A 24363-nucleotide genomic window follows, 5' to 3' on the forward strand; every position below is an offset into this window, starting at 1 on the left:
TACATTCAGAATTTTAGATGCACCGAGATAGAAAAGATGTTTTCTTCAAGGCTGCCAAATACAAATAGCCAAAACACTAAGAATGTAACATTTATATAATACCTAATTGTTTCATGGTTCTTCTTGCTGTAGGTAGTTTATTGTATATATGTGTAATAATATAATATAATATAAATGTATATGTAAAAAAATTAATAAAAATATGTAGACTATCCTCCTAGCCTGGTAGGACTTCTAGTGGAGGGAAGGGGCTACCAACACATCTACAAAATTTTTCACCCAAAATTTATCTTGCCTACAAGATGTACAGGAATAAAGATGGAGCAGAGATTGAGGGACTGGACAACCAATGACAACTTGAGACTCACCTCATGGGAGAGAGCCAGCTCCTGACACTATCAATGATACTCTGCTATATTTGCAGACAGGAGCCTAGCAATAACTCTTCTGAGAGGCTCTATCCATCAGCAGACCAAAACAGATGCTGAGACCCATAGCCAAACATTAGGTGGAGCTCTGGGAGTCTTATAGAAGAGTGGGAGGAAGGATAGAGGGGCATGGATGGGACAAGAACTCCACAAGAAGCCAATAGACTCAACTAACCTAGGACCATGGGGCTTACAGAGACTGAAGTGCCAGCCAAGGAACATGCGTGGACTGGATCTGGACCCCCTGCACATATGTAGATAAAGGGTAACTTGGTCTTCATGCTGGTCCCCTAGCAAGTGGAGAGGGGGATGTCTCTGAAATGGATTGTGTTGCCTGCTTGTGGATCACCTTCTCCTAGCTGGGCTGCCTTGTCTAGACTCAGTGGGAAAGGATGCACTTAATTTTTCTGTGACTTGAGCAGCCAGGATGAGTTGGTACCCCTTAGGGCCCCCCTTAGCTAAGAAGAAAGAAAGAGGGAAATCAGAGTAGAGGGGCATGAGAGCTAGACTGAGTCGACAGGAGAGGAGCTGGGAACAGGCTTTAAAGTGAGGAAATAAAAATAAGTAAAATAATTTCTCTGTCCTTTAAAAAAAAAGTGCAGATTAACAGAACGGATTAAAAAAACAGGGTCCATCCTTTTGCTATGTCCAAGAAACACTTCTTAACATCAAAAAGTAGATATTAAAAGGATGGAAAAATATTACAAACAAGTGGACCTAAGAGGCAAGCTGGTGTAGCCATTTTAATGTCTGAAAAAATAGACTTTAAGTAAAAAACTAGTTAGAAAGATAGGGAAGAACATTATGTTCTCATCCAAGAAAAATTCCACGGAGAGGACATTGCAATTTTTAACATCTATGCACCAAACACAAGAATTCAAAATTGTAAAGGAAAAATAATACAGGATGGCACAAAAGATTGTTTAAAAAATTTACAGCTTAAATCACACAATGACCCAGAAAAATGCTGGAGCTAACTGACATTATAAACCAAATGAACCTAACAGATTTTTCAAAGCATTGGTGTGGACTTATATTCTAGGAAGAAATTTTAGGTCACCACTGCCAAATTCCAGACACAATTCCATTAGAGAGTGATCAAAGAAATATTACAATCACCAATTTAAGTCTGATGACTAGAATCAGGAATATAGGTTTATTTCCTAATTAGTTGATTTTAAAATCCTTTTTCCCCTCATTCCTTTGAGTAAATAATTCTGAACAATGCTATTCTTTTAAGTATCTATTAGCAGATATTTAGCAATGCTATTCTTTTAACAAATGTGTTCTGTACTTGATGTTGCATCATGACAAAATTATTGGTGAAATTTGGTGTGCTCTGTATTACAAGCATGAATTAGTCACAGGACAGTGAAAGCAAAAAGGGTGAACTTCACCTTCCCTCGGCCCTTTCAGGTGCATCTTCTGCACACTTACCTTGCTATTTGATGCAGGGTGTCTGCTGGGTTTATGGGTTGTTTGGGAGGCTCCCTTGATCTCTGGTTCTACCTTCACACATGATCTAGTCCACTGCTCCTGCCTGGTGGTCTTTGCATACAACCATCCCTGGTTCCCAGTTCTTTCTTCTTAGTCCTTCACACATGGAGTCGATTGCTTCCCTGTGATATGTAATGGTTTTCTGATGGTTTCAAAAAGGTGCACTCACATGTATGGGGCCTTATCCTATAAAGTGTGACCTTAATGTGTCTGAAAAGAGTGGGAACTGTCAAGAGAGCCTTGTTTATTCTATTTTACTGTTCTGGCTCATGTCGTTACCTGATTCTGAAGTACACAGATACACATGCATACACACACAAGGAGCATCTAGATCATAGTAAGTTATTATGTAATATTTTCAAGTTTCTATTTTATCATGTAAAGAAATGCAGAAAAAACAGAAGAAAACTTAGATTATAATCCAGGATAGACAATAACATATGCCATAGGTTTTTGTCTTAGGGGATTTTGTAATTCTTAGCAAATACCTCTGGGTCCTGATGTTTGGGTTAAAGCTTGCCACATACCAGCCATAGAGCATCACTGCCAGGAGGGCACATTGTTTATGACAAAAAAAGAAAAGGCAGAAGCTCATAATCTCTTCACGGTCAGAGAATAAATCAGAAGGAAATGCATCTTCCCCTCTTTCACTCCATCTATTATTATCTCTCTCCCTCCACAAAGAAAGCATGAGATAAAGGTTAAAGTGTGTGTCCATGGACAAGGCCCATTGATGAACATTTCTCATAGCTTACATTCATATGGAGCACTCTCTAGCATGAGTTATATGCAGGAAGTCAGGAGGATCTGAGTCAGTGGGTGACTCTAACCCTGCGTGGAAAGTTCTTCGTGGCTACTTTCCACAGAGCTCCCTTTACATCTTTGTTCCTCAGGCTGTAGATGAGGGGATTGAGCATAGGTGTCACCACCGCATAGAAAACAGACACCAACTTCTCCTGTTCTTTGGAAGACTTCGGGGTCATGTAAGTGATAATTGCTGACCCATAAAAAAGGATGACGACAATGAGGTGGGAACCACAGGTAGAAAATGCCTTGAGCCTCCCTGAAGCTGACTTCATCTTGACCACAGTCACTATGATGTGGCCATAGGACACCAGAATTAGGGAGACAGGTAGGAGGAGAATCACAACCCCCATGAGGAAGATGACCATCTCGGAAGTGTGGGTGTCTGTAGAAGCCAGGGTCAACAGGGCAGGAGCCTCACAAAAGAAATGAGCAATACTGTTGCTTCCTCGATAGGGGAGGCTTAGTGTGAAAGTGGTGTCCACCACAGACACTACAAAGCCACTAGTCCATGACGCTGTGGCCAGCTGGATACACACCCTCCACGTCATGATGCTAGGGTAATGCAGAGGTTACAGATAGCCACATACCGATCATAAGACATCACAGCCAAAAGGGCACATTGTGTGCACCCAAAATAAGAAAGAGCAGGAGCTGAGCTGCACAGCGTCTGAATGAAATGGCCTTTCTCCTCGAAGGAGGTGGACAAGAGCCTGAGGGACAATGTTGGTCGAGAAGCAGAGGTCAGCCAGAGACAGGTTGCACAGGAAAAAATACATGGGTGTGTGAAGCCGAGAATCAGCCTGAACGAGGAACATGAGAAGCAGGTTTCCAAGCACAGTGACCAGATAGACACCCAGAAATAAGACAAAGAGCAGCTTCTGGGTGTGCGGGTCGCCAGAGAGTCCCAGAAGAAGAAACTCCGTCACCTGTGTCTCATTTGTCTGTCTCATAGTTCATCTGCTTTTTCAGCAAGAAGTATCAATGAGCACAGGTGTGTGTGTGTGTGTGTGTGTGTGAAATACAATTATTTTATTCAGATTTTGGAGGGCTTACAGATAGCCCCAATCACTGGGAAACATTTCAAAACTTCCCTTCACTGGTTCTTTAGAAGTTTTCTCCTTCTACAGGACTGGGGCATTTTTGTTGGTTTTGATGCTTATACTCATTAAATACAACAGCGCTTTATGAGATGGAAATGTGTTGTTGGTGTCACCTGGCGAGTGGGGGGTAGATGGGAAGACTCGTGTCTTTTCTCACATCAGACTTCTAATGACACAATGACAAATCAGGTTGCTTTCATCTCTAGCGCTGTAATGCGAGGTTCCAGTGTATTATGGATGAACTCCTGGTGGCTCTTGCTTCTCACATAACATCCCACCCACCTTATGGTTGTGTTGAGTTTTTAAAATATATTATTGGACTAGTTGTCTCTTCCCTGAAAGGAGAGTCACAAAAATTTGAGGCTCAATAAAGAGCCAAATACCTTATCGAACGCATTTCTTAAATACAGAAAATAACCTGTCTTGAAGGAGAGTGACTCCTCCGAGGGTAAGTCTGGATGACCGCCTTTGGCAGGCCTGTCGACAGCACCTGCTGTAGCTCCCTCCACCAGCATCAGCTGTGCATGGACTCCCAACACAGTGGACACATCACCAGCACAGTGGAACTTCCATTTATGCCATCAGACAGTACTAACTCCTGCACTGAGAAGTCATCGTCTTTCACTTCCTCCCATTATCTATCACCTACCCCTCCCACAGACTGTCCAACCTCCCTTGAAAATGATGTCATTTTACTATGTCCTTTAGAAGCCATGGAGTAGTACATTAGTGTCCATGATCATGAATTAAGCAGGTTAAAACACTTTGATCATACACTTAAACAGAGTTATTAGAAGGCTTGCAAATATCCTTAGAGAGACTGAAGAGAATTTAAAAAATAATCATGTTTTTCAATATAATAATAGTTCTCTCTAAAAAGAAGAGAAATTTAAGTATATAGTTAAGGTTCTATGAAAGGGTTACTCTACCAATCCTTTACCTCTCTAGCAAAGGAGTCTGAAAATAGTGGTTAAAAATACACCAAAATAAATGTATGCTTATTTTGTATATGAACTTTGTATGTAACAAACTAAATGTAGTTAGTAACTAATGGAATTAGTTATATTAAAATACAATAAACAGGATAATTTTAGAAGACTGATATGCAAACAGCAACGTAAAGGCTTCATTAACAGCGTTATAAATATGATGACCATTATAAGCACATTATCTGTTATGTATGATGGTGGGTCTAAAACAACTTCACTTCAAACAATTACAACTTTAAATATTTAGCAATATCTCCAACAATTGCAATGTAATATAAAAATACTTCTGACTTTTACAGCTAGAAAAGCCAGATATTTTAATGCCTGTTTGAGTTGGTTCCTGAATTAGAAGATAACAAATTCTCTTAGAGGGGAATAAAACAGCAAGATAACATTTCACATTCAGGTTGGAGAACACACTTTGGTCCAGCTTGAGGACTTCTGCATGCATTTCACTTTAAAACATAAGAAAGACAAAAACACATCCCACAAAATCTACTAGCAGCCTATTAGCATCTGTATGGAGCTGTGAATCTAAGTGACACAAAGTTTCAACTCATAACAGGCTTTAAGAACCTTGTGGCTGCAATGGCATGAAGAGAAAGGTTCCACTGCACTTGTGTTTAATTAACTGGTGCTTTGGTTGCTTGCTCACATGGGTGTAGACTCTCTGAACCAAACCAGCTGATACAAACCATGCACCACTCTATTAGTTACTTGCCACTGTGAAAAAAAAGTCTAAAAAATTCAATTTATGAAAGGAAGGGTCTCACAGTTTGAGGATTCAGTGCATCCTGGTGAAGAGGTTGTGGGAGCAGAGATTTGAGGGTATGTGTCAAATTACATCCACAGTCAGGAAGCAGAGAGAGGTAGATGATGGCGCTTAGCTTGCTCTTCCTATTTATTTTGTCCTGGATCCCAGTCCACAAAATAGCACACGTTCAGGGTGGGCCTTATCCCCTCAGATAAACCTTTCTAGAAACATCCTCACAGGTACTATGGAGATGTGTTTCTATGTTGATATTTTAAAACCTGCCAAGTTGACAATGAACAATAGCCATTGTTAATGCCTATGTGGCAAAGGCCCAACTTATAAGAATATCACATTTACCCACAGATATTTACTCCTAAAAATTTTCCCCACAATAACTTTCCCCATTCTCCATTCTAAAACCCCAAACATGGGGTGAACACAAACATGCCCATTCACAAACACCTACTCTCAGATACACAAATATGCCTGCAGCATTATCTAATTACTGACACAAAAAGTATTAACAAATTCTATTTAAAATTTTTTGTCTTTCTGTGTGCCTATATCTGATCAAAGAGAGGGACCACATCACAATCACCTTTAGTCACAGCAGCTATGATCAACTGTGGTACATTATAAGGAGATGGAATGTTCTTGAACTTGACCTGAGCCAAAGTATTCAAGACAGGGCTGACTGTGAGCCCAAGACTAATGTGCCTATGATTTGGCACACGGTAGGGCTCTCACTAACTCTGGAATGGCATTACAAGGTGATACTCCCAAAGTCCATTATTGACTTTTGAAAAAACAGACAAAATGTGAAGGGAAAATGTTCCCCCAGGTGACTGCAAATTTGTCCCTGGACTCAGGAAGTTTCTGCTAAAGTATCATTTTCAATGCCAAGTTTTCTAAAATTTCATTTAGCTTCTTCTACAGAAATTTCAGGAAAATGTCTATTTCTTTACAGATAAACACACACACACACACATACACACACACACACACACACACACACACACACACACACACACACACACACACACACACCCTGGACTACATGGAAGCTCTGTTTATGGCTCCATAAGATGAGAACCATGATTTCTTTTTCCCACTGGGAACTGGGAACAGAACATTGTAATTAATATTTGATATGGTAGAGAGGTAATACAGGAAAAGAAACTTGGCCTAGACCTAAGACAGGAGATAAGTAAACCCTAACAATCAAATCTAAGTAAAGACAATTCACTCTCACTTGGCCTCATTTCCTCAGCTCACCTCAGGCCTTCTCTTCTTTACCAGCCAGCCCTAGAGTGGCATTGGCTAAAGCACTAGCCAAGCGGAGAGCAGGCATCTTGCCATAAAGGCAGAGACTTCAGTCACAGCTTGAAATTAAGACCAAGACAGTGCAGGAAGGAGGGTCCTCTCTTCCTCTCACACCCTCCTGCTGAATGTAAAGTTTTATTGTTGTCCTCAGAATATACTGTATTATAGTAGCTCTTTTTAAATGAGGTGAAGGAAGCAGGGGGTGGAGGGGTTAGAAGCTGTCTCTGGAGCAGTTTCAGAGGACTCAGGAGACTTCTGGATCATTAGTGTGAATGGATCCTGGGCTGTGCTTCCTCTTAAAAGCCTCCCAAAAGGCTGTAAGGAGGATGGAAAATAACACACAGTCATGACGCCCATCTTGCTAACAGGCTCCATCACTGGGTCTTACATGGATCCTTTGGAGAAACAGTGCATAGTTCTAAGCATTTGGTTTCTAGAAGAATGAATACCAGTCTGAAGGTTAGCTCTACCATGTACTCCATGTATTAGGTTGATGAAGTTTGTCTGCAGAATAGGAAGATAGTATGTCCTAGACAACATTAGCTGAGCATGATTAGCATAAGGTCTGAGTGTGGTGAAAGCACAATACACCCTCCATTTTAATCAGGGCTAAGAGATTAAGTGTCTGAATTCTGGCAGACATCCTGTGTTTGATAGTATTCTGGCAAGTTGTTAAGCATTTGCAGAACCTTAAGTTGTCCAAATGAGGGATTGAAAATCCAACACAAATCAATTACATAGAAGAGTTAAGCATAACTTTGGATACTACGGTTGGTGTGAATGAAAAGGAGGAAACTATGGTCTAAGATGCACTTCATCTGTGTCTGGTCACCTCAGGGTTTTTTATCATGAAGGGTATCAGATTCTTCTCAACAGCCTTTTCTGGCAGCTATGGTGATGCTCATGTGATTTCTGTTCTTGAATCCACTTATTTGATGATACATATGTACTGATTTGTGTATGGTTATCTATCCCTGCATGTCTGGGATGAAGCCCAGTTGATCACAAAGAATCATCTTTAGTGTGTTCTTGAATTTGCTTTGTAAGTGTTTTATTGGCCCAAGGAAATTGGGCCATGCTTTTCTTTTTTTGTCTGTGTCATTTTCCATTTGTGGTATCAAGAGAGTCCTGACTTTGTAGAGAAAGCTTAGTATCAGCCTCTCCTTTACTACTTTATTAGTTTGAAAAATATTGGTGTTAAATCTTTACTGTTAGAATTCAATAATAAATCCATCTGAGTCTGGACAATTTTATCTAGAATTGTTTTTCTTTTTTGTTTTTGTTTTTGTTTTTGTTTTTTTTTTCACTTATCTCCTTGTTTTATTTATTTATTTTTTTGATTAATTTATTCTTGTTACATCTCAATGTTTATCCCATCCCTTGTATCCTCCCATTCCTCCCCCCCCCCATTTTCCCATTATTCCCCTCCCCCATGACTGTTCCTGAGGGGGATTACGTCCCCCTATATATTCTCATAGGGTATCAAGTCTCTTCTTGGCTACCTGCTGTCCTTCCTCTGAGTGCCACCAGGTCTCCCCCTCCAGGGGACATGGTCAAATGTGAGGCACTATAGTACGTGAGAAAGTCATATCACACTCTCCACTCAACTGTGGAGAATATTCTGACCATTGGCTAAATCTGGGAAGGGGTTTAAAGTTTACCTCCTGTATTGTCCTTGGCTGGTACCTTAGTTTGAGTGGGACCCCTGGGCCCAGAGCAATAAGACAACAAAAGGAGATCAAGGGTATCCAAATGGGAAAGGAGGAAGTCAAGTTATCCCTATTTGCAGATGATATGATAGTGTACATAAGTGACCCTCAAAATTCCACCAGAGAACTCCTAAAGCTGATAAACACCTTCAGCAAATTGGCTGGATACAAAATTAACTCAAAAAAGTCTGTAGCCTTCTTATACACAAATGACAAGCTTGCAGAGGAAGAAATTAGGAAAACCACACCCTTCACATTAACCACAAGCAATATAAAATATCTAGGAGTTACCCTAACTAAGCAAGTGAAGGACTTGTATGAAAAAAATGTCAAAACTCTGAAAAAAGAGATTGAAGATGACCTGAGAAGATGGCATGATCTTTCTTTTTTGTTTTTTATCACTGCTTTCATCTCACTACTCACTATAGTTACTTAAATTATTGTATCTTGGCTTAATTTCGTAAGTCACATGCATCTAGAACTTCATCCATTTCTTTGGAATATTACAACTTAATGGGATATACATTCAGGGCATGTCCTCATGACTTTCTGCATTCCATTCCTATTTGCTTTGATATCTCAAGTTTCACTTCTCTTAACTTGGGTCTTCCCTCATTGTCTTGTGATTAGTTTAGCTAAAGTTTGTCAATCTTCTTTATCTTTTCTGATGATAAATTCTTTGTTTATTGTTTTTTTTGTATTGTTTTTATAATTTTCCTTTCCTTTCCTTTCAACCCAGATTTTAATTATTTCTATGTACTAATTTTGTGTAGCTAGTGTTGTACTTCCAAGTCCTTATAGTATATAAGTAAGTCATTTTTGAGGCATATCTGATTATGTTAGTGAAGTTGCTTTTATTGATGTATTTTTCTCTTAAGACTGATGTCACTTTTTCTTATAGATAGAGATATGTTGTGCTCATTTTCATAAAATCCTGGGAATTCTTTGAAGTCTTTTTGTCATTTAATCTCTGTGAGCATCTGTGTGCTCTATACTTTCTCTTGCTGTTAATTTCTGGCTTTACTTCATTGTGGTCAGGAAAGAACAATAAATTATTTAAAATTTCCTACATTAATACTTGTTGTGTGCCATTTGGCCTGATCTATTTAGGAGAAGGTTCCATGGGATGCAGGGAAGAATGCTTATCCCACACTGTTTGGGTGGTGAGCTTTGTACCTAGCTGTTGGATGCTTTTGCTCTATGATGTCATTTAACTCTGCTGTTTTCTTTTGTTTGTTTGTTTGTTTTTTTTACTCAGAGTGACTGGTTCATTTTTTTACATATACATTTATATTATTACACACACACAAATACATAATAAACTACCTACAGCAAGAAGAATCATGAAACAATCAGGAATTATATAAATGTTACATTCATAGTGTTTTGGCTACTTGTATTTGGCAACCTTAAAGAAAACATCTTTCCTATCTTGGTGAGTCTAAAATTAAATCATATCTCATCTCTATCAACTTAAAACATCTATCTAGACTGAAAAACATCTTAACCCCTAAACAACTAAGCTGAATTGTAAAACTAAGCTATCTGTTCTTCAACCCCACCAGAGACTTGAGAAGGAATAAAAGTAATTGTCTGAGTAAACAGAAAGTGTGGATTAGCAGCTTCCAAAGTGAAAAAAAAGACAAAGAAAGTTTCCTGCCTGAATTGTCACCCAAAACTCTCTATAAAATTGGAGTGTCATCTTCAGCCTTTGGCCCGGTATATCTGACAGACATATTTGTGAGGCAGGAACTATTGAGGACTTGCCTACCTGTTTTGGCAGAGTTTGGCCATCAACTCTGCCTGCATCCAAGCTTGCCCATTTTTAGACAAAATTATTTCAGTGGTCACAGAGCTCACAGAGATCACCTTTCCTCTCCCTGTGGAGTGCTGGGATTAAAGACATGAACCACCACACTGTCTAGGTTATGTCATTTGCTCAAGCAATTGAGATCATTTTTGTTTCAAATGATTACTGAAGTGTTTTAATGATTTCCACTATTTTGTTAATTTGTAGTATTTGTCATTTTTCTATTCTTCATTTGTTTACCTAGTATAGACTCATGGGCGTATTTATCTTTTTCTTTAGTGTGTAGGATTTTTAAAGTATATTATATTGAGCTGTCTTAGGGGTAGTGAATTCCTGTTTTTATCATAGAAAAAGTTTTTACTCTCATTAATTGCATTTTTCAATATAGTTTTTTCTTGGTATTTAGTCACTTAACTATAATATAATTAGAGATATCTTTCTCTGATCTGCTCTGGTTAATTGTAAATGCCTCCTGTATCTGGATGGTCATCTCTTTCCCTACATTTGGGAATTTCTCTTCCATGGTTTTATTGAAAATGTTTTCTATGTCTTTAGCTTGAAATAATAATTCTTCTTATTCTCATTCTTCTTCCTCTTTCTTCTTTGTCTTCTTCCTCTTCCTCTTCCTCCTCTATATCCATGATTTATAGATTTATTTTCATGCCACCTCATCCATCTCAAATGTGCTGTTCAAACACACATTTAGTTTTTTCATGTTCTTAATTTTCCAATTTTTCTACCTTGTCTTCAAACTCTCACATTCTGTCTTCTCCATGATCTGTTCTGTTGATGAGGATTTCCTCAGAGCTCTTTGTTTGACTTTTGTAGCCTACCTATAAAATGCACTTTCCTCCTGCTGTGTGAAATCTGCTCAACAAATCCCACAAGAAAGATGTATCTTTTCCCTAGTTTACAATAGTCAAAGGCATTTGCCAACAGCCCTAATTTGCCTGAGACCTTCTGTCCTCGAGCTCATGTGGTAAAAGTGGTGAGAACTACTTTGTACATTTATCATTGCTCCTCTGTTCCTGAATTGAGCCCTGAGATGTCTTAGAATAACAGCTTCAGAGAAGCCCAGTAATGGACTCTTGAGTCACATTCCTTAGAGCTCCTGGTTCTATTGACTCTCAAGTTCATTAGATGCTTCCCTAGTGTCAATAGTTTTCTCTCTCTCTCTCTCTCTCTCTCTCTCTCTCTCTCTCTCTCTCTCTCTCTCTCTCTCTCTCTCTCTCTCTCTCTCATACACACACACACACACACACACACACACATTTCTACCTGATTATCAAATCCCACTTTCATACCTTTTACTTTCATTTCCCTAAAATTCATACAGGAAGTTTTGTGTCCTCTTTTATTTCTTTGAACATTTATGTAGTGATTTGGTTAAGAAATGTCCACAATTACACACACACTTGAACACCTGGTCCCCAGCTGGTGGTGTTGTTTGAGCAAGTTATGGAACCTTTAGCAAGGGGAGCCTTGCTGAAGGAAACAGGGAGAGTTTGGAGAGTGTATACCTTTGTTTCACTTGCAGTTCACCTTCCGTGTGTGACTGAAGCTGTGATCTCTCAGCTTTGTTCTCATCATGCATGTTTCTATGTATCCCTCACTTTATATACTCACATCTGACAAAGGACTAATATCAAAAATATATAAAGAGCTCAAGAAACTAAACACCACCAAACCAAATAACCCAATTAAAAAATGGGGCTCAGAACTAAACAGAGAATTCTCAGCAGAGGAATATAAAATGGCTGAGAAACACTTAAAGAAATGCTCAATGTCTTTGGTCATCAGAGAAATGCAAATCAAAATGGCTATGAGAGTCCCTCTTACACCCATCAGAATGGTTAGAGTTTCTAATAACCCTTGTTCTTCTAGGGAGGGTGTTTGCAATGTTCAAGAGGAGGTAGGTTACAGTAGTGTTGAGGCTTCAGTTTCTTCTCCTAGACTAGTATTGGCACCACACTCAGTCCTCAGTAGTCGCCAGAAAATAAATTCTTTTTGTGATTCCAGTTTCTACTCTCTTAGTACACTTTCTCAGGCTCTACAATGCCCATATAACACAGATGTTCATCTGCTTCACAGTGTGGCGTAAAATGCAATGGATTAACTCTCGATCATAAAAAGAAGCAGAATAGAAAAACCATAAACCATCCTCCTAGTATGAAGAAAACAAGACCGGTATATAAAAATACAGTATAAATATCAATTCAGTTTGTCCATTTAATAACTGCATAGACGTACTCTCATATTTCTGTGGGAAAATAGGGATACACAATTAGACTATTAAAACTAGTTGGGTTGAAGCCCTCTAACACATGTTAAGCTGAGGAGCTATTGGCAATTGATGGCGACTGTGAGGATACTCTGTAGTGTTGTTGCTCTTGATGATGATGATGATGATGATGATGATGATGATGATGATGATGATATTTATGAGTATGATCCCTGGAAAATCTAACAGACTCCAGAGGGTGGCCATATGCCCCAAGAGTATATGGGAAGTACAAATGAGAGTTGATGGGTTATTTTTTTAAGGGACACAATGATGGGTGGGTAGGGAAGAGGAGTGGGTCTGGGAGAATTTGAAGGGTGAAGGATAAATATAGCAAAAATATATTGTATGAAATTTGCAAATGAAAAGTCCTCACGAACATGAGAAAGAAGAGAACACTTTTTTTTTTTTTTTTTAAGAATCTAAAGTCTCAATCTAAAAATTATCTGGCTTTGGGCTAGTGAGATGGCTCAGTAGCTAAAAGCACTGTCTACCAAGCCTAACAACCTGACTTCAGTTCCTGAGGCAAATATAGTAAAAGGGTGAAAACTAAATCATTCACATGCCCACAAATGCATGCATGGGCATGCCCGCACACACACACACACACACACACACGTGCACAACACAAATAAATGTAATTTTAAACTTGTCTGATTATAAATTATCCCTATAAACAAAATACTTCATTTTTATGTCCAACAGAAGTATATAATTTTAATAAGAAACACACTGGAAATGTTCACTGCCATGTTAATATTAGGGAAGTGTTTAAAAAAATTAAATCCTGTTATTTTAGGTAGTATTCTGTGTACTTTAGGTGCCAAACCTCCTCAAACTGAATGGAAAGTGCAAGCCAGAAATTAAGTTACAGTTCTCAGCTGTAAATCCCACACTCAGGTGAACAGATGCATGCTCATCCTGATTTCTATTCAGTTACCATATGGACAAAACCAGAAGTTAAGTGACTTTGTAAAAGTCTAAGCACATATCTTCTGAGGTTATTTTGAGCTAAATTTATATAAAATTTGAAGTCCAGACATATATGTGTGATTTGGCAAATTTAGCCTGTGATTTCAGTTATAACACAAAGTATCCCAGTTGCTGTAAAGGACAGATAGGTAATAAAACCGAGGGCGCTCAATACTCCAGGGAATACCATGTTTACACAACCCTTAGGACCTTATCTTTAAATTGTTCCTCAAAGGAAACTATTTAGAAGCAAGACCTGAGAGACTTGGAACTTGTATTCAGTGAAGTAAAATAGAAAGTCATAATTAGAATAAAGCTAAAACTCATAAGATCAGTATGGGCTTTGAGAAAAATCTTTCAGAAGCCAGTACTGTTCTTCAAGTCTCTCCCTCATGCTAGGTCCTAGAGGTTCCTTCAGGGATGATGTGTCCAACACTGTTTGAGCTCCATGTCTGCCCTGAGGTAAGAGAGGGAGGCTGCTAACAAATCTAGTCTGGAGGATTCTTTAGGGTTAACTGAAGATTGAAGTGAAAAAAATAGGCTATGCTGTTAGCCCTTCTACTCCCTTATGCTTTTCTTTGCTAGGCTCCCAGGCAAAAACTCTATTCCCATTCTTCTCCAGAATCCCAGTCTGAAAACTAGGATCCAAACTTTCCCCTTCATGTATGAAGCTGATTCACAGGAATCACAAAGGCACAGAGGCTATGCCTTCCGGTGTTGCTCTGCCTTTGGTGTGGAAGGCTGCTCTGCCTGGCTCTCCCCCTTTTCAGTTATCAGCCTTCAGCTTCTTCTTGCTTCTTTAGCTTTGTACACATTCCACCATCTCTCTTTGTGGATGGCTCCCTAAGTAGAGTGGGAGTTACAAGGACACTAAGAATATCTGTCCGAGGAACTCATCAAGAATGTTTTTCTCTTAAGCATTGTTCTGTGTAGGAGATGTGATTGAATCAACTCTGCTGGCTCCAATCCCCTGATGACACTATGGAAGAGAGAGTCTGAGTACAACCAAGATGATTCTCCTAGTGCAGAAGAGGTAACAACCCTGCTACTGGTATCATCTAATTTTAACTCAATGTTTAAATACTCTTCTCACATACAACGGGCATGAGTTGTGTTGCATAAGTTGCTGCATGACTCAGCTTTGGTCAGTACTTCCTCTGCCTGGTGGAAGAGTTGGTGGACATCCAGATGCTATATGAAAGACTATGTGCTTCTGAGTGAGTGTATCGTGACTGATGACGTGTTGTGTGAGATAGCTGTAAAGCAGAGAGTAAACAGATGCAGTTCATAGAGAGTGTGCATGGAGAAGTCTCCTGTGTGCAGCTGTTGGTCTATTTAACAGTCATTACAATGTACATGTATGGCGTTGTCAAAGAACAAATCAACCAGTAAAAACAAAGACATCTAGAACCAGGTAATGTGGCATATACCTGTAGTCTATTCACCAGGGAAGGAAAGAGAGCCATGAGTTTGAGACCAATCGTATCTAGTGACTTACATAAGAAAAATGAAAGGACACCTGGAAAGAGTTCATTATTTCAGTGTTATTATGGCACAAGAGATATAGAGATTTATTGCATCTCCTTTCCGAGGAAGGTTCCAGACTTACAGACCTCTCCCTGGCTTCTCTTCCTCATGCCTCTCCTTTACATATCAGGATCTTGTGGTCTTAGGTTCCTCTCTGTTTCTTATAACTTCTGTCCTCCTTGTTCAATTTTCCTTACTCTTATTGATTGTTCTTCATGTTCTTCCCACAGCTGGCAGTTGGTTCACTCAGGAAAGATAATAGTCATATAAAATCTTTAAAGTATGAAAGGAAAAGCATCCCTGGCCTTCTGTGAAATGTAAAGGACACCTCATGTCATGGCTTAGCTCCTTCTCACTCATTTACTTTTCCTCTTTTCTGTTTTGATATTAGACTATATATCCACATATAAATGTCTAAATACAAATTCTACATTCTTCACTCAGTACCCATATTCTTAATGCAACAATTCCATCTTATCCCTGACTTTAGTCATCCATTGTTGACCACAATTCATAAATATTGAAGCTTGTCTTCATTATTTCTTTTTTAAGTGTGTGAAATTTCTTAGTAAGTTTTTTCTGTTTGTTTGTTTATTCACTTTACATCCTAGTCGTAGCCTCGTCCCTCCACTCCTCCTAGTTCCCCCATCCTTCCCTCAACTCCTTTCCCCCTACCCTATTCCTCAGAGAAGGGGAGCCCCCCTTCTCACCCATTCCTTTCCCATGCACCCCAGCTCATTAAGTCATATCAGAACTGAGCATGTCCTCTTCCCCTGTGGCCTGGCAAGACAGCCCCACCAGGGGGAAGTGATCAAAAAGCTGGCAATGGAGTCCATGTCAGAGACAGCCCCTGCTCCACTTGGTAGAGGACAGACATGAAATCTGAGCTGCCCATTGGCTACACTTATCTTGGGAACTAGGTCCAGTCTATGCATGAATTTTGATTGGTGTTTCAGTGTCGGTAAGCCCTTCTGCGTCCTGGTTAGTTTGCTCTGTTGGTATTCTTTTTATTAGTATTATGTTTCTTTTTTAACATATACATTTATATTATTACACATGGGTAAAATTAATTACATATGGCAAGAAGAACCACAAGACAATAAGGAATTGTATAAATGCTGCATTCATAGTTATTTGGCAATTTGTATTTGGCAAACTTGAAGTAAACATCTTTCCTATCTTGTTGGGTTTAAATATCTGAATGGAGATTAATATCTATCATATCTCATCTCTATTAACTTAAAATATCTATCTTGATCTAAAAACATCTTAAGCCCTAATCTACTAAGCTTAATTGACAGACTACGCTATCTGGTCTTCAAACCCATCAGAGAATGGATAAAACTTAAATACTTGAGTGAATGTGGAATTCAAGTTAGCAGCTTCCAAAATGAAAAAATGACTGAGACAGTTTCCTTTCTGAACAGTCACCCAACACTCTCTATAATGTTGGAGCATCATCTTCAGCCTTCTAGCCCAATATCTCTGATAGACATATGTGCAAGGCAGGAATTATTGAAGACTTGCTTACCTTGTCTTGGCAGAGTTTGGCCATCAATCAACTCTGCCTGCATATAAACTTGCCCATTTTTAGGCAGAATTCTGTCTGTGGCAGAAACAAGGACATTTTGCCCAGTGGCTTGCTTGCCACATTTGAAGCCAACTCCATGAGGAGATTTTTTTGATGCTCATTTTCTTCTTTGAGCCAGGCTGGGTGTTGCCAGAATTTAGCTTGTTTTGTTGTCGAAGAATCTTTAGAATAATAGAAACATCTTTAAATACCATATTCTGTAGGTCTCTGAGGTTTTTTAAGACCTTATATTCACCTAACAGCCACTATACTGTGTTTTCATTACTGTTCTATTTCATTCGTTATTGTTGCCAATGCTCTGCCAATGCTTTTTCATATGAATGTATTTGTAGGAAATAAAAGTTATATGATCTGATACTTACCTAGGCCTGAAACATGCACTGGGGGTCTTATAATATAGTCCCAGTAGATAAAGGGGAACCTGAATTGACTACAGACTTTACCAGAATTCTGAATGTCTGTTCTCTGCTGGGTGTTGAAGTCATCACTGTGAAAGGGGTACCATTTCTGCATATATGCCATAGATATAAATATATATATATATTATATATATATAAAATCTCTCAACCTCCTTTTTATTTTTCACTAAAATATTTCTTTGGTTTTTGTTTGGTGTGTGTGTGTGTGTGTGTGTGTGTGTGTGTAACACACTACTTAGCTAAACAGACATCTTTTCTATGGAAAACATAGATGTACTTAGCAATCAATTTAATTAAGATCATCATATCTTAGTTTTCTTTATCACTTTGGCCATTTCTTTTAATTTCCAGAAATAAAGCAAAATTCCTATTAAGTGTGTATTTAATCTCTACATTTGTAGCATAGATTTGCTATAGTATTGATTTTATAGATTGGCAACAAAAGGGTTTCCCAAGGCTATAAAAGTAAGAAACCAATTCATGTATGTGTGATTCAGATGTCTGTAGTCTTACTAATTCTCTATTATACTGCATAGATTGTATTTTATAGGAAAATTATAATTTGTTTACCTACATTTAAACTGTATGTTAGTTTATTTTAGATATAATTCTATAACGTGAATATTTGAAACAAAGTGTCATGCATGTCCATAGTTTACTTATAACATACAAAGTGCCAAAAGTTGATATTTTCATAGGGAAAGGGAACATTCATTTTAATTTTAATTTTTTGAGATTACGATTATATCATTTCCCGCTTCCCTTTCCTCCATGCAACTGTCTCCATGTATAACCCTCTTGATATCCTCCAAATTCATAGCATCTTTTTCTTCCATTATTTCATACATATGTAACATTATCAATCCATATAGATCTTCAGGGCTAATCATTCGGAGTTGGATAACCAGGGTATGTACAATTTCTCCCACTCTCAGCATTCCCTACCTGCTTATGGTTCCTTGTTTAGAGCTGAGGTCTCCTGAATCTTCCCCCTTCCATGTTAGCAATCTGAAGACACATAAACATTTTTTTGTTGTTGTTTAGATCACAAGTGGGGGATGAGAAAAAGACTTGTGAGAGAGCAGGTGATGTTTATCCCCTTAGAAGGTAAACCACCATGTGGGGGAGATTAGTTATTAAGAAGCTGGAAAACATCCTTGAACAAATGCTGAGGGGAGGTATAAATATGAGCCAAAAACAAGAGGCAGGGCCTTTGGAGACTTGGGATAGTTTTGGCTGGTCATCACTCCACTTCGAGACGCTCCTAGAGACAATCGCTCAAGGGAAGGCTTTGAGACTTCCGGCTGAGGTTCCGGGTTCTGGTTGCTCCAGGTTCCAGCAGAAGAAATCCTGCTGACTACACCAGGAGAATTGTTCCTCGGGACTTATATCCTTATGTTATTGTATTCTTTAATCTTCTTTTCCTATTGTTTAGGTTAGTTGGGCTATAAGTGAGGTACTCTCTGTTAGTAAGTGTGTAATAAAATATGTTTGTTAGAAAATAAAGCCTACACTCGTCTATTGGTGACCTGCCTTGTTCAGGTCATGTTTAGACAGCCATGTTGGTGAGACTTCATGGGTGGAGCTTCTGACATTTCTAGGTGACACAATCTCACAGAAAACTCCCTCTTCTTATGGTCTTTTTCTCCCTATTCTGCAGTGGTCCCTGAGCCTTAGGTACAGGAGTTGTTTTGTGGATGTATTCACAGAGACCGGGCTCCACAATTCTGAACTCAAACAGCTGTGGTTTTCTATAACAGTCTCCACCTGTTGCAAAGATGGTTTTTCTTGGTGAATGGTTATCTTTGGGCATAAGAACAAATATTCGGGATGTAGTTAGGGATTACACTAGCTTGACAGAGTGGTGGAGTAGTTGTAGCATGTCCTCCAAAGCCATGACTTTACTAGTCCTAGGTAACTGGCTAGGTTTCTGGTCCCAGGCATAATTTCCCTTCATTGAGCAGGTCTTAAGTCCAATGAGAACTCATGATCACAGCTAAGGTATGCGCCACTACTGCAGCCTTAGGGTTACTGTGCCAATGCCAGTTGTGGTTGTGGTTCATTGACATCATAGCTAGGTAGGACTGTTGGTTCTTTCTGTCCTTTGGAAACTTGCATTATGCCTCTAGTACCATGAAAGCTAGTCCTTGTCAGTGGGAGAGGCTTTGAGATTAGATCCAACTCTGGGCTTCTTGGCCCCGTGTCCAAAATACATGGTGTCTTTTGCAATAGGGATTTTATCTTCTATCTCCAGGAAGTGGGTTGGCAACCAAGGGCAATAGCACAATAGCTTACAATGTTTTGGAAGTCTCTTGGACAGTGCCACTCAACTACTCTCATGCCTGGTATTGGGATTTTTGTTAGGTGGGTTTTGGCTTTTGGGGGGCATTTTCAGTCAAGATGAGATGTTTTTACTTAAAAGATATATGTACATTTATATATTGACTAATATATTATAGATATTATAGATAGTTAATAGCATTATTTCTTATGACTCTTTCAGATAGCCTGTTATTTTACCTATCTTTTTTCGGCATTTATCTCCCCCCTTGTAATACCAGCACTGTGGAGGCAGAAACAAAAGGATCCCTAGCCAAGAAGGTAAGACTGGCTGGCAAGGGAGCTCCAGGGGTCTGCCTTTATCTGTCTCCACAATGTTGGAAATACAAGTGTGTGCCACCTCGCCTGGACTATTGATATGGGCTCTAGGGATGTAACTCAGGCTCTGGTGCCACTCTACTGACTGGTGCATTCTTCCTTCTTTTCTTATGAAGAGTTCTTTTGTTTGATTTTTCAAATCCCGTTAATATGACAACAAGACTTTCTATATGGTGTTTATTCAATCAGTCACTTTGAAGGGACTATGAGATAAAGCATAGCAATTTAATTTAATGGTTATGCTTTTCAATGCCCCCCAAAAAAAGTCCTTCCACATTCAAAGATTACAAAATATTTATTTTGGGACCAATTATAAGGTGTTTTATTTTGCTTTGTTGTATGTTCTTCTAAGTTTCGTGAAAAAGGTAGATTAATTGTGAGAAAGTTTGGTTCTAATCAGATAGCTGTTTTTAATATGTCATTTCTCTATTGATTTAGATGTTCATTTGTCATTTATTTTCTTTATCATTTATTCTCAAACTATCCTTGAATTTGATTCTGAATTCTTTATTAATTTCACCTAAATATTTTATCTGAACTACAATGATGTAAATAAATTACTTTAATTTAATATTCTTGATATTCAATATATTAAAAAATATTCAATATATTAAATCTCTGCATATATCCCATACCACAGTTTCTTCCTTGGACCATCATTCTTTGAACTTAATTTTAGGGTGTTTTATATGGGCTGAAAGGTCATAGTTAACTTTTATCTAGCCTCTCCCTCAAATGTTCTCATTTTGGTAGGTTTTTTTTTTAATACTGTCATAATACTATTTCACAGATACCTTTCTACATATGTCACATGCAGAATTTATATTTTTTTCATTGTTTCAGATGTAGTCCTAACCAGGCATCAGAACAATTTTAACTTATTTTTCACATATAAATGTTATTCTCCCAAACCAGCCAGGGAAGCTTTAACTTTTTTAAAATGTCTATGAGTGGTTTCTATTTACATTTAGGACTGTGTACCATGTGTGTGCCTAGTGCTTGCAGAGACCAGAAAAGGGCATCAGAGTCTCACAGATCAGCATTAAAGACACTTACAAGCTGCCATGTGAGTGCTGAGAAATTGAACCTGGGTGTTCAGGAAGAGCATCCAGTGTTCCTAACTTCTGAGGCCTATTTCCACTACTCCCGGGAAGACTTTAACCTATACAGTATTTTATCTATTTAAAACACAGCAGTGATTATAAGACAGCTTGGGGGAGTGAGGTAGCTGTAAACTACAAACCAACAATTAAAATAAAAATAACCATATTAGAGCATGTTAAATAGAGAAAAATATAAAATCCTAGAAATATCCAGCTAGACAGTCAGGTTTTTTGTTATGTTTTTAACATACACATTTATATTACTGCACATGAGTAAAATTAACCACATACAGCAAGAAAAACCACAAGACAATCAGGAATTATATAAATGTTACATTCATAGTGATTTGGCTATTTGTATTTGGCAAACTTGAAGTAAACATCTTTCCTATCTTGTTGGGTTTAATTTTCTGAATGAAAATCAGTATGTATCATAGCTCATCTCTATTAACTTAAAACATCTATCTTGATCTAAAAACATCTTAACCCCTAACCAACTAAGCTTAATTGTAAGACTAAACTATCTGGTCTTCAACCCCATCAGAGACTTGAGAAGGAATAAAACTTAATTACCTGAATGAACCGGTTAGCAGCTTCCAAAATGAAGAAATGACTGAGACAGTTTACTGCCTGAAAAGTCACTCAACACTCTCTACAACATTGGAACATCATCTTCAGCCTTCTGGCCCGATATCTCTGACAGACATACTTGCACGCTATTGAGGACTTGCTTACCCTGTCTTGGTAGAGTTTGACCAATGACTCCGCCTGTATCCAAGCTTGCCCATTTTTAGGCAGAATTCTGTCTGTGGCAGAAACGAGGACATTTGCTCAGTGGCTTGTTTGCCACATTGGAAGACAACTCCATAAGGAGGTTCTTTGATGAGGATATAGAAATACAGAGGGAGGATAGAACAAAAGGTAGATTATTGAATCTACTCCTCAACTCAATGCTTCAATTGTTACTCAAAAATAAGGTTATTTTTAATTCATTGATATAGAATTTTTATATGGGTGCAAAATAAGTGTAATTCTGATACATTGACATAGAATTCAAATCTAAGATTACTCTTCATGTGTGTGTGTGTGTGTGTGTGTGTGTGTGTGTGTGTGTGTATACACTCTAATAGAGGTATTATACCCCTCCAACTCAATTATAATACAAAGTTTACTTCCAATACCTTAAAAGTGGGGTTGCAGCCTATTTAAGATAATTAAGTAATACAAGCTAATTCTTAGTTGAACAAATCGTGGTCATGTCAAATACTAGTCTAATTTTATCTCAAGAATATATATCCTAGGTCTAACAAATAGCTGTGATTCGATAGATATATAAGGTAAAATAAAGTCTTCAAGAGCCTCAGAGACCTACAGAATATGGCATTTAAAGATGTTTTTATTATTCTAAAGACTCTTTGACAACAAGACAAGCTAATTCCTGGCAACACCTAGCCTACCTCAAAGTAGATGGTCAGTTTTTAACACAAGCCCACTTCTACAGTACTTAATGCCATAAATCACACTGTGTTCTTGTTGTTTGTGGCAAACAGGTAAACAAGCAAAAACACCAATGGGAAGAGACAACCAGACCTTTGTAGATGAGTTCTTGTTACTGGGTCTTTCACAAGATGCACAGACACAGATCTTCCTGTTCGTTCTCTTCTTCATCGTTTATGTACTGACTGTAACTGGAAACCTGCTCATCATTGTCCTCATCCTCACGGATTCTCGCCTTCACACCCCCATGTATTTTTTTCTTAGAAACCTGTCTTTTGCAGATCTCTGTTTCTCAACTAGCATCGTTCCTCAAGTGTTGTCCCACTTCCTGGCAAAAAGGAAAACTATTTCTTTTGGGGGCTGTGTGACACAGGTAATCGTCTCCCTTCAGATTGGGTGTACAGAGTGCGCGCTGCTGGCGGTGATGTCCTATGACCGGTACGTGGCTGTGTGCAAGCCCCTGCACTACTCCACCATCATGACCCAACAACTGTGTCTTCAGTTGGCCCTAGGGTCCTGGGCCAGTGGGCTCCTAGTTTCCCTGGTAGATATTAGTGTTGCTTTCCATCTTCCCTATCGAGGGCAGAACATAGTCAGCCATTACTTTTGTGAACTTCCTGCGCTCTTGAAGGTGGCTTCAGCAGACACTTACAGCACAGAAATGGCCATCTTTGCAATGGGTGTGGTAATCCTCCTAGCACCTGTCTCCCTCATCCTCATCTCCTACTGGAACATCATCTCCACTGTGGTCCAGATACAGTCTGGAGATGGGAAACTTAGGGTTTTTTCAACCTGTGGTTCCCACCTCATTGTTGTTGTCCTCTTCTATGGGTGTGCAATATTTAACTATATGCAACCAAACACCAAAACCACGAAGAAACAGGATAAGATAATATCTGTGTTCTATACAGTGGTGACTCCAATGCTAAACCCCATAATTTATAGTCTGAGAAACAAAGATGTCAAAAGTGCTTTCAGGAGACTAACTACAAGAATGTTCTTTCAGAAGCTGTGACCTGTTCATCTTGGGTTTATTGCCATGGTAACAGCTTTGAAAATTGAATAAAATTTTGTGAGACAATTATTTTTTAATTGATTTATTTACTTTGCATCCCAGTTGCAGCTTCCCCTCCCTCTTTTCCTCTCAGTCACTCTATCTCACCTCCCCCACTCCCATCCTTCAGTTCCCACTTTCTCCTCAAAAAAAAAGGAGGCCTCCCATGGATATCAACCCATCTTGGCATATCAAGTTGCAGTAGGACTAGGCACATCTTTTCCTATTATAGCTAGACAAGGCAGCCTAGTTAGGGAAAAGTGATCCAAAGACAGGCAGCAGAGTCAGATACATCCCCTGCTGCTGCTGGTGGGGTGTGTGTGTGTGTGTGTGTGTGTGTGTGTGTAGAGCAAACAGAGAGCGTGTGTGTGTGTGTGTGTGTGTGTGTGTGTGTGTGTGTGTGTGTGTATACACACACATACATACATGCCTAAGTTCATCTTATGCATACTCTCTGTTTGGTGGTTCAGTCTCTGTGATCCCCTATAAGCTCAGGTTAATTGATTCTGTAAGGTTTTTGTTGTTGTTGTTGTTGTTGTTGTTGTTGTTGTGTTCTTGACCTCTCTGGCTCCTTCAATCTTTTCTCCACCTCTTTCATAGGATTTCACAAGCTCCTCCTAATGTTTGGCTGTGGATCTCTTCATATGTTTCCATTAGTTACTGGGTGAAGACACTCATATTAGAATTATGCTAGGCATTTGTCTACAAGTATATCAAAATATCATTAATAATGACAGGGTTGGGCTTTCTCATGGCATGAGTCTCAAGCTAGACCAGTCATTGGTTGGCCATTCCCTCAATTTCTGTTCTGTCTTTATTCCTGCACATATTGTAGGCAGGGCAA

General features: G+C 38.8%; 1 protein-coding gene and 1 pseudogene across 1 annotated transcript; one reads left to right on the plus strand and one right to left on the minus strand.

Annotated features, from left to right (window-relative positions):
• Positions 1-2737: 2737 nt before the first annotated feature.
• On the minus strand, positions 2738-3682 carry LOC127192282 (olfactory receptor 2D2-like; annotated as a pseudogene).
• An 18814-nt stretch (positions 3683-22496) lies between these two features.
• LOC127192016 (olfactory receptor 2D3-like) lies at positions 22497-23480 on the plus strand. Its single transcript, XM_051149364.1, has one exon. The coding sequence runs from the start codon at positions 22539-22541 to the stop codon at positions 23478-23480; it is 942 nt and encodes a 313-aa protein (XP_051005321.1). The 5' UTR covers positions 22497-22538.
• The last annotated feature ends 883 nt before the right edge of the window (positions 23481-24363 follow it).

Source organism: Acomys russatus, chromosome 7, assembly GCF_903995435.1.
Source record: "Acomys russatus chromosome 7, mAcoRus1.1, whole genome shotgun sequence".
Classification (NCBI taxonomy): domain Eukaryota; kingdom Metazoa; phylum Chordata; class Mammalia; order Rodentia; family Muridae; genus Acomys; species Acomys russatus.